The sequence below is a fragment of the Gracilinanus agilis genome, chromosome 1, assembly GCF_016433145.1.
Source record: "Gracilinanus agilis isolate LMUSP501 chromosome 1, AgileGrace, whole genome shotgun sequence".
Taxonomy (NCBI): Eukaryota; Metazoa; Chordata; class Mammalia; order Didelphimorphia; family Didelphidae; genus Gracilinanus; species Gracilinanus agilis.
This window is the reverse complement of record NC_058130.1, coordinates 557,339,336-557,351,104: the sequence shown is the minus strand read 5'-3', so window position 1 is coordinate 557,351,104 and position 11,769 is coordinate 557,339,336. Positions and strand designations below refer to the sequence as shown.

General features: G+C 33.8%; 1 protein-coding gene across 2 annotated transcripts in view; it reads left to right on the top strand.

Moving 5' to 3' along the window:
• PIEZO2 (piezo type mechanosensitive ion channel component 2) overlaps positions 1 to 11,769 on the top strand; it is a 564,998-nt gene that overhangs the window by 398,179 nt on the left and 155,050 nt on the right. For both annotated transcript variants that reach the window (XM_044666889.1, XM_044666881.1), the window contains exons 6-7: positions 2,622 to 2,832; positions 4,442 to 4,655. In XM_044666889.1, the coding sequence (XP_044522824.1) occupies positions 2,622 to 2,832; positions 4,442 to 4,655 (425 nt within the window). The remainder of the gene's footprint in view (positions 1 to 2,621; positions 2,833 to 4,441; positions 4,656 to 11,769) is intronic.

The following is an 11,769-nucleotide window of genomic DNA, read 5'->3' as shown; positions in this document are numbered from 1 at the left end:
TATAAATTTCCCCCTGAGTACTGCCTTGGCCACATCCCACAGATTTTGGTAGGATGTCTCATCATTGTCATTTTCTTCAATGAAATTGTTGATTGTTTCTATGATTCCTTCTTTGACAAATTGGTTTTGAAGAATCATATTATTTAATTTCCAATTAGTTTTTGATTTTCCTGTCCAAGTGCCCTCACTAATTATTATTTTTATTGCATTATGATCTGAGAAGGTTACATTTATTATTTCTGCTCTTTTGCATTTGTTTGCAATGATTCTATGCCCTATAACATGGTCAATCTTTGTGAATGTGCCATGTGCGGCTGAGAAGAAGGTGTATTCCTTTTTGTCCCTATTTTACCTAGATAACTTTTGAACCACTCTGAACTGAATTAAACTGACTTCCATTGAACTGACTTCAAGGTTTTCACTAGTTTGGAATAAATGAATCTAGTTTGAACCAGTTTAGATAGATTTAGACAGGTGTGGAATAGATTTAAATTAGTTTGAACCTTTTTAGACTGGTTTGAACTAGATTGAATCAATCTGAACTGAACCAATAAAGACTATATTAGATATCAAACCATTAAAAACTCTAAAATCTAAGTAAACTATGTCCATGATAACCCCTTCATCTTCTAGTTTAATATTCCCACCAAAAAAGGAAATGAGACTAAACTGGCATTATCTGTTTTTGACAAAGCTATGCTAGTTTTTTTTTTCTAATAAACACTTAGCTATATATTTTCTAACATTCAGTTCAATTTTTCCATGCTAGCTTTTCCTCAAGAAGTAAAGTTAAGCTTAATGACCTATAGTGTATAGATTTTGCTCTCTTCCCTCTCCAGTATTCTTTTTTGTTTCTTTGTTTTTGAAAATTGAGGCCACATTTTCCCTTCTCTACTCTTGTGGAAGCTCTCCAGTTTTCCATTTTCTTTCTAATAACACTGACAGTGCCTCTGTTATACTATCTGTGTCATAGACAGTACTACATTTTTCTATGCTTTCCTCCAATATTTAAAAATGTGACATGGTACCATGATGTAATATGATCTTTTCTGAAAGAAGAAACATAGCCTAAAGCCTACATAGATTTTTTTCCTAATGTCACAGATTTAGAACTGGAAGATATCTTAAAATTGTCAAGCCTAACCCCTTCTTCCCATTTTTTGTAAATGGGAAGACCAGGACTCTGGGTAATGAAGCAGATTTCTGGTGTTTAGCTTTGTAATCATTGCAATATATTTATTGATGACTGCCATCCCTCACCCTCTTATATTCTGTGAGCAACTCATCTCTTCTTCTCCCCACCCAACCCACATGCATATATTTCTCTGATGGTTTCCTTTTTGTCACATCAGTGTATGTTCATGTATCAGAATAAGAAAGTGAATGTTAGGGGAGCAGATTAAAGAAACTAAAAAAAATTGTTTGGCCAGGTTCTATGCTCTGAAGTTTCTCAGTTCTCATCTAAAGAGTTTCTTAAATATTATTCTTTCCAACAAAATCAACAATGTTATGAAAATATGTTGATGTGGAAACACAGCAATATAAAGGTGCTGGTTATTCTTTTCTAGGATATTAAAAGATTTACTTTGAGCTCTAGTTGGCAATTCTTAACCTAACCCTTTAAAGCAGTGATTCCCAAAGTGGATACTACTGCCCCCTGGTGGGTCCTGCAGCGATCCAGGGTGAAGTGATGGTCACAGGTGCTTGCATTTATCTTTCCTATTAATTGCTATTAAAATTTTTAAAAAATTAATTTCCAGGGGGCTAAGAAATATTTTTTTGGAAAGGGGGCGGTAGGCCAAAAAAGTTTGGGAACCACTGCTTTAAAGCCTTTCTTGTGAAAGATACTAAGAAAGTTTTCTGATTTTTGAGGATTAAATGTATCTGATACATCCTAAAGTTAAATACTTGAAAAAGTATGTTTTATAGAAGTGAATATAGAAATCTTTTTCCTTGATGTCCTTCCTGCTTTCCAAAGTGTGGTATAGAAATTATAATTAATACCATATTAGTGCAGTGGTCAGAAATGGGAATTATATCATACTATCTATTTGAGTCCTTATCATAACAGGTTGTTCATCTTGCTAATCAACCAGTGTACAGTAATTTGCCTAGAAGCAAATATGACTGAAATAGAGAACAAAGACCATCTCTATAAAGAAAGGGATTTCCTAAACCCTTTAGATTAAGCCAAATCTCGGTCCTAGTCCAGAAATAGTGAGATACAACTTCCCATCACATTACCTGGAGGTCAAAATGGAATTTTAAAAAATCAAATCAAAGATGATAGATGATAAAATTTTTAAAGAGAAATTTCCAGCCAACAGTTTCTGCTTCCTCAGAACCATCTTTATGTAGACAGAATTAGATGTTATTAATAACTACCAGGGGATTTTGTTGTTATTCTTTATAATTATTATTAAATATGTGTATTCTTCGTGTTTGGCTCGTTGAAGAAGATAAAGGAAGAATCTACAATAATCCTAATGAGTTGTATGGTGTTTCTGGATTGTTTTTAGAAAAATGTATTCCATATGATCTTTCTCCCTTTAAAATATCTCTGTTTATCTGCTCATTGAATACTGAACTCTTGATTGCAGTGTTTTCTGCTCTGCATTTAGGCTGGAGGAGAAAAAGCAGATTCGGAAGAAGCCTTGATATATGAAGAGGAATTAGATGCAGGAGATGCTGTCGAAGGGGAATTGGAAGAAAGTACCAAATTAAAAATATTGCGTAGGTTTGCTTCCCTTGCTTCCAGACTGAAAGAGTTCATTGGCAACATGATCGCCACCGCTGGAAAAGTTGTTGTGACCATCTTACTTGGTTCAACAGGTCAGTGCTTATAGTAGTTACTACAGAACTTAGGTTAAGTGTGTAGCAAATGAATATTTGGCACTTCAAAGAATAAGGAAATAAATGTTCAAAGAAAAAAGTATCCTCTGATCAAAATTTTGGAGCTGGAAGAGACCCTTCACTTTATAGGTGAAGAAACTGAGGTCCAAGGAGGTTAAATGATTTGCCCATTGTCTGACAGGGAGTGAACCTCAGAGTTGGTAGATATCTAAACATAAGCTCTTTGACTCCAGAATCAATGTTCTTTCTACTTTGCTACCCTACTAAATTAATAATAGGAGCTCTCAGAGACATGGTTTCATAATTAAACCTTGGATTGTCTTTTTCCTATTTAAATTCTATTATATAGTATGTAAATGTTATGTAATTTGAGAAAAATAGCATGGCCTAACTTCGATAAGATTGTTTCTGCCAACCATCTCCACGTTTAGATTTCTCCTATTTTACTCCTTCCTTATTGATAATGCATAACCATTACTGATAATTTATAAATGCAAATCTTATGGCATCAGGACATATAGGCTATATAGAATCCATGTTTTTAGTTGTGTGACCATGTTATCTTAATCAAACTGCTAAGCAGAGAATATTCCCCTTTCTAATTTAGCTTTTAACCTCTCCCCCCAAAATACTCTGCCAGCATTTTCCTTTCATTGTAGCCAAGTGACTTTGGTGAACAATGATATAGTTCTGTCTTTTACACCCTACTCCCTTTGAGATTTTTATCAAAGCATTAGAGAAGCCTGTGTATTTCACTAACCTAGAATAACGCACTTTAGATTAAATAGTATTAAAGGGAAAGTGTGGGTGAGAAGACATTTAAGTTGCCAAAGAGATTCTCTTCATTAGATAGAATGAAAAATTATCTCAAACTGAGATGGAGCCCCAACCCAAAGTTATAGCTACCTCATGTCATAATTCCTGATGTTACTGATAACATAGATACGACCATATTTTGTACAGTAGGACAAACATTTGATACGTTATAAACTTTCCATGATATGCTGCATTATAGAGCTTAGTGAAAACAAAGTCTACCCAGAAAGATAGTAGCACCTGCACATTTCAGTAGACCAATTCTTTATATAAATATTCCTACTTTGAAAAAGACTTTTTATTCCTCAAAATGAGGAGAAAGATTAGGCAAATTTCCTAATTGTAAGTCTTTGAAAGCTTGGTCATAACACTTTACCATTCATTGGGAATTCTTCCCACAAGCCTTTTTTTCCCCTTTAGAGTCAGAAAAGAGTGATTTACAAAATGCTTTTTGAACAAGTATTCGGAGTAACTTTTGGGTGAGTATTAAGCAACCTGCCAGAAACAAGATAAGTAGGGAAAAACTGTACATTTCTCCCTAAATTTTTGAGATAGCAATGGATTGTAGAAGAGGAAAATGTACATTAAAATTCATAAATAATTTTAATGATGGTGAATATATGTTTATCAAACTTAATGATTATGATTAAGGTTCATTTGTATAGTTATTCCCTAGCCTCAGAATTCCATACATATGATACTAAAGAATCATAGTTTCTATTTAATGAATGAGTATAGTAGCATTCTACAATTCTATTTCTCCTTCCCTCAGGTATGATGTTACCATCTTTGACTTCATCTGTATATTTCTTTGTATTTTTGGGACTATGCACATGGTGGTCTTGGTGCCGAACTTTTGACCCACTGATATTCAGCTGCCTTTGTGTGTTAATGGCCATCTTCTCTGCTGGACACTTGATTGGACTTTATTTGTATCAGTTCCAATTTTTTCAAGAAGCCGTTCCTCCTGGAGACTACTACGCAAGGTAAGTATGCGCTTAAAATGTGGAGTAGGCTAGTCTTAGTGTTTTGGGCTACTAGTCCTCAAATTAATTTATGACTATGCCTACTCAATCACACACTCTCAAAAGGCTGAATCAATGAAAAAAAAACATTTAAAAAATAAAGTCTTGTAAAACAAGGAAAACCAACTCCAAACCCAATTCTTTCAAAAGTTTTATTCCTCAGCTGATTATAATCAATGGAGAAACTCTAGCTGAACCTTTTCCAACTAAATAGCCAATAGACATTTTAAATAGCATAATGCTTCATGAGGATAGGATAATGTTTCGTGGATAGATTAAAATTATCATAACTATCTTTGATGTTTTACACTTAATTATTATTTATCTTATTTAAAAATGATGTTAAAACTGAAGTTCTTTTACTGTGTATATTGCTTCCCTTTTTGATTGTTCACTAATCAGTTCTCTTTTAGACATATTTTAGTTTTTGAAATGTGTTAAAAGAACTGAGTTTCTCACAATTTAAACTGATCATTTTTAGGAGATGATATACTGTAAATGGGAATGTAAATATCACCATAAAAGGCAGAGCCTGTTTGGGGGGGCGGGGGGAAGGGGGTTGTTATTATTGTTCGTTTTAAAGTGAAGGATCTTTTGTGCCACCTAGAGGAAGTCTTTCAGCAAAACAGAGAAAAGACACCAGCAAAGGAATATATCACATGTCAGTGATAGAAACTTAATAAATACTTATCTAACTTCATTCTTTTATTTGCACCAAACTTTAAGTTAATGAGAATTTAACTGAATTTTAGTAAGAATAGGTCTATAACAAACTTTTAACTAACTACTAATAGATTAAGGTTTTAAAAGTCTGGTTTTTTTAATGTTAAAAAAATTTAAATTAGCAAATCCTATATAAAATTTCATTTGCTTAAGTTTTTCCCTCATTGAATATTTGTAGCTGTTGGGGACATTTTTATATAGTAAAATTTGAAAAGTTAATTTAAAAGATAATAATTTGTATCATTACATCATGTAATGGGATAAATATATTATATATAATATATAAAATATACACAGAAATTCAGGCTAGCAAAAAAAAAGTAATCTTAAATAAGGGTTTGTTTGTTCAATTTTTTTACTTCAGTAGAAAATATTAGAATCAAAATGAATTAAATTATTATTATTAAATCTTCTAGCCATTTACATCTGCATCAAATCCAGTTCCAACTCAACTTATTCCTATATATAAACAGTAGCCACACAGAGATAGAGTTCTTTTTGAAGGAATAATTATTCCTTCAAAGGAACTTTGAAGGAATAATAATTTGTAAGCAAAATAAAATAGAACCCAGAGAAGAGAGAAAGAAGAGCTAATATTGAACTACACCTGCTTTAGGTCAATCAATTCAGGTCAGAGCAGGGGAGTGGTTGGCAAAGGAAAGAAGCAAGTCTTATATATAGGACAAAATTCAATGTGGGATTTGACAAGTTGGGTAAGAATTTGTGTGGATGAACCTGTTTTAGTTGTTTAGGTCTAGGTAGGCAGCTTTGGTAGGCAGACTTGAAGAATGATCCTGCCAATAAAGGTTCAAAATACAATTCAAGGGGGGCAGCTGGGTAGCTCAGTGGATTGAGTCAGGCCTAGAGACGGGAGGTCCTAGGTTCAAATCCAGCCTCAGACACTTCCCAGCTGTGTGACCCTGTGCAAGTCACTTGACCCCCATTGCCCACCCTTACCACTCTTCCACCTAGGAGCCAATACACATAAGTTAAGGGTTAAAAAAAATACAATTCAATTTTTTTAAAGTCAAGGTTTGATATGCTATTTTGTTATACAGAGTATCCCTAAATTCTTAGCATAATTTTAACCTTTAATAATTACAAAAAAGGTCATTTGGAGATTAATTATTTACATATGTTTTACATTTATCTACTCTTGTAAATTTTAAGGCTTACTTTTTAATTTTAATTTTAACTAGCTAGAAAACTCTATCATGTTTTGCAATTTCTGGATAGCCCTCTCTCAGACTGGTTCTTGGCCACCTTAGTCATTTATCTATCTCCATTAACCTTTTTTTTTTGTAGGAACATGTCAAAACTATCCTGTACATTTCAAAACCTCAATGTTCAGATGCTCTGAAGGTTAGGACTACAAATGCAATCTTTTCATTTACTGAACAGTCTCTGATGAAAGTTTTTGGAAAATTAAAAAACTGAGAACTCAAAATAGAACTCATATTGAATTTTAATAAAAAGTTAAGTTGCCAACATTTTAAATAATTAATTTTTCAAAAATTTTGTAGATTTTTTTGGCATTTATACTTCTGAACTTATTAAAACTTAAATACACTAAGACTTTTAGAATATCCTAAATTCTTTTGACTAGAGTTGAACCCTATTATAGCAATAGTTAAGTAAGTGGAATGTGGTGTTGATGGCCTTATTTTATTCTTAAAATTTTTCTTCCCTTTTTGGACAGCTTTCTTTCTTCTGTATCCTAACTAACAGTGATAAAAGTGTAACTATTCCATATACTTATTTTTTAATTGGGAACTAAGGAGTTTAAAAGTTTTTGAAGATCTAAGTAAGTTACAATCATGAAATAATTATCAATTGGATTGTTCTTTTGAGGATGATATCCCTACCTGATAGGCCTTCTAATCCTTAATGAGGTCACTTTTCAATAATGTTAACTCTGAATCTAAATTTCAAGGGCCAAAAGGCATCTCAAAGATTCTTTGTGTTAGAATTGGAAGGTAAACTATATGCATGGTTTTGTTGGTAAGAGTATGATTTGACTTTCAGAATAATTAAATGAATCGTGGATTGAGATACTTTTATGATGAGTTTTCATTAAGTTTGAATATTATTTTTCTTTGTATTTTTGGAGAGCACAATTAGAAAGCTAGTTCAGTAATTTGAGTATATATTTCATATCTGGTCCTCCATAACCAAAGTGAATGTGAAAACTAGAATGATTTTGAGGATAACAAATAAACTTCTGACCCATTAAAACAGTTTTCCTTAATTAATGTTCAGCTAAGATTTCTTTATTCAAAACTCAATAAATTCTTGGGTTGGTTATATTTGAAAGAGGACGAATTTGGCACCATGAGTAGTTTGCCTCATTACTAAATTTGTGTCACTTTAATCCATCAAGCTTAATTTTCTCAACTATATATTGAGGTTAAATTTGATGATTTTTCAGGTCCCTTTCAAGGCTAAAATCCTGTGAGTTGACTAGCCCTATTCCTTACAGACATGCATAGTATATATTAAATCAAGAAAAAACTTTGCAAGTGTTTTCTTTATAACAATTCACTAAAATCACCTTCCAGTTAGGGAATTTGGTTGTTGTCCTTATTGATTAGCATCCATTTGCTTCTTCTTCTTTTCCTGTCAAAAAGACCAATCTTAAGATGTGAATTCAGTTATGTAACTACAAATGAATTTATTATCAACTCTGTCATAAATATTTATTAAGACCTATTGTATGCCTAAGGCACCTAGAGGCACACTGAATAGAATGCCTGGCAGGGAGTCATTAAGACTTGAATTTAAATCAGTGGTTCCCAAACTTTTTTGGCCTACCGCCCCCTTTCCAGAAAAAATATTACTTAGAGCCCCCTGTCACGTACTATCACTGCCCCCTTACAGTTATTCACTGGCCCCAAATGCACCTGTGGCCATGACCGCTCCCTTGGATCACTGCAGCATCCACCAGGGGGCGGTGGAGCCCACTTTGGGAATCACTGGTTTAAATCTACTCTCAGATGCTAATTAGTTGAGTGAACCTGAACAAGTCATTTAGCTTTGCCTCAGTCTCCTCATCTATAAAATGAACTGGAGAAGGAAAAAGCAAACCCCTCCAGTATCTTTGTAAAGAAAATTCCAATTCAGGTCATGAAAAGCTAGACATGACTGAAACAAATAAACAATAATAACACTGTCTATCAGGCATTGTGCTAGGTGCTACAAATAAAAATATGGAGTGGGAGGAGGGAGGGAACATTCACTAAGCACCTATTCTATGCCTAAGTGTTTTATAAATATTATCTTGCTTACTTATTCTCAAAGAGTTTACATTTTTCTGATATACTTAAAAAACAAAACTTTATAAGTTCATTTAAAAGATTTAAAAATCATTTATGCTTAAGTCTTTGGGTTTAGGCTTGGTTAAGTCTTAAGGAAGAAAAAGGTAATCATTAAGGGAGCATATCAACATTGACAGTAATACATAGTAGTCATTATTTAACATTTTAATTTAAAAATGATTACATGGTGGCAGAGTCAAGATGGAGGGGAAGGGGCACAAAACCACCTGATCTCTTCCAAATTATTGCCCAAACAACTTAGATATAATGCCTCAAAACGAATTTTGGAGCAAAAGAACCAAAAAAAACCTCCAAGAAAAATTTGAATTGGTTGTAAGCTCCAAACAAATTACTAGAAGAACCCAAAAAGGATTTTTAAAATCAGATGAGAGAGGTAGAAGAAACGTTTTCAGAAAAACAGAAAGAACTAATGCATAATGACATCAGCAGAACCAAAAGAACACTGTATACAATAACAACAATATTGTACAAGAAGCTGAATACCTTAGTTATTCTCAGTAATACAGTGATCCAAGACAATCCCAAAGAATGCATGATGAAAAATGTCACTTGCTTCCAGGGAAAGAACTGATGGAATCTGAATCCAGACCAATGTTTTCACTTTCTTAATTTTTTCTGTTCTAATTGTCTTCGATAAGAGTATTACAGAAAAATATTTTATATAATTTCACATGTAAAGTCTATATCAGATTGCTTATTGTCTAGCAAGAGGGGAAATAGAAGGGAAGGAGAATATTCAGGACTCATTTTTTTTAAAAAATGTTTTAAATTGTTTTTACATGTAATGGGGGGGAATAAAATACCAAAAAATTCTTTACCTATAGAACACTTGTTCTATGTGTAATATATATATTCACAATTCTTATCAGAGGAATAAAATTTTGTCCAGTTTTATATTGTTAAAAATCTAACTCTTGGATTTTAATAGATGTCTATATAGATTAAGGAGAAAGGTTGAATGAAAAAATAGGCATGATGTTTATAAAATGGGTAGAATTCTATAGGTTCCTACTATTGAAATCAATATCAATTAAAAGTAAGCAAGTAATCAACAAGAACATTTATTAGCACCTAATTTATTCCAGGTGCCATGACAGTTGCTAAGGAAGCACATACAAAAGTAAGATAGTTCCTTCCCTCTAATAGCTTATTCTATGAGAGATATAAAATTGTTGAGGAAATAGAAGATGCAGACAAAATATGACATATATTTGGTGGGGAAGTATACTGCCAGCTAGGTGAATCAGAAAAGATGTTTAATTCCCATCTGCTCCTAATGCCTTTCCCCAAAATCTTTCCTTTTAAAAATTTTGTGTGCCTATGTACATATATATGTATATATATATGCATACATAGACAAATACTATATATGTGTGTGTATGTGTGTGTGTTTTTATTTATTTATTTATATTTGACCCCTAGGTAGTAGAATGGACAATCTACTGGATAATGTAGAATAGATAAAATCCTAGACCTAGAGTAGAATCAGGAAAACCCAAGTTCAAATATGACTTCAGATACTTATTAGCTGTATGACCCTAGGCAAAATCATTTAACCCTGTTTTCCTTAGTTTCCTCATCTGTAAAATAAGTTGGAGAAGAAAATGGTGAACCACTCTAGTATCTTTGCCAAAAAAATTCCAAAAGTGCTCACAAAGAGTCAGATGCGACTGAAAATGATTAAACAAGAAAAATAAAAATATGTAAGGTTGTTTCTCTTCTCAGAATGTAAGCTCCTTGAGAGCAGGTGCTATTTATTTCCATGTCTTTTTATGCCTAGCGCCTTGCAACATTCTTTGCATAGAGTAAGCACTTAATACATTCTTGTTGAATGATTGACTGAAATAAATATTACTAAAACTGAGTCTTAATGGGAGCAAATTGTTTCAAGCAGTGAAGGTCAAGAGAGAAAACAGATAGTCTGTACCAGTGGTGGTGAAACTTTTAGAACCCAAGTGCCCAAACTGCAATCCTCATATTGCATGTGAGCCTTCCCTTTACCACATACAGGCGAGGGAGGAAGTGCTTTCGTTGGGCTGCTGGGAGGAGGACCCAGTGATGGGGAAAATGTCCTCAGGCTCACATGGAGCCCCTTCTGGCACGCTCCATCACATGTGCCATAGGTTCACCAAAACAGTTCTATTCAAATGAAAAGAAACAAGAAAAAGCATGTCATATAAGGGCAGCAACAAGTGGGCTCTTTTGGCCAAAAAGCAAAGTAGATGAAGAGGAGAAGTAACAGATAATCAGCTTAGAAAATTTCAACACTCTACAACAGTAGTAAAAAAAATGCAGCACAAAGTGATACTTTGTGTTATCTTCCAGTTGGTGGTTTTACCTCTTAGTGGTGAGTACAGAGCTATGCTATGTCATGTATCTTCTAGATGGCCTGCTCCTAATTCAAAAGGAATGCACTCAACATTGCACCTGGCCCAATTCCATTAGACAATGACTCATTTTGCTTTGCAGGATCCAGATTTGAGAAAATGAACAAAACTTTTACAGTGTGGCCTGGCCTGGCCTAGTAATTTCTGGGATTGGTGCCTGTCTTGCATTAGGGTATTCTGATCTGCAGTAGTAAGTAGAAACATGCAGAAAGATTAAACTTTTAAAAATTGTGACTCTCAAGAATTTTCCCTGGAAGCCATCCAGTGTGGAAAGAAGAAACATACAGAATACATAACCCTTTCATTTTAAAGAATGTAAATAGACACACCAAAAGTTAAAGGAAAATTCCCTTTACTCTTCAGATAGCCTTTTATCTACTCTGCATATATTTTGTCTGTTCCTAGTTACTTCTGTTTTCTCATTAGATTATAAGCTCCCTGAGGCAAGGATCACATTTTTATCTTTGTATCTCCAGCAATTAGCATAGAATCTAGCACATATAAGTACCTAATAAATACCCAATGACTGTGAAAGAAGGAAGGAAGGGAGAGAGGGAGGGAGGGAGGAAGGGAGGGAGGGAGGGAGGGAGGAAGGGAGGGAGGGAGGGAGGGAGGGAGGGAGGGAGGGAG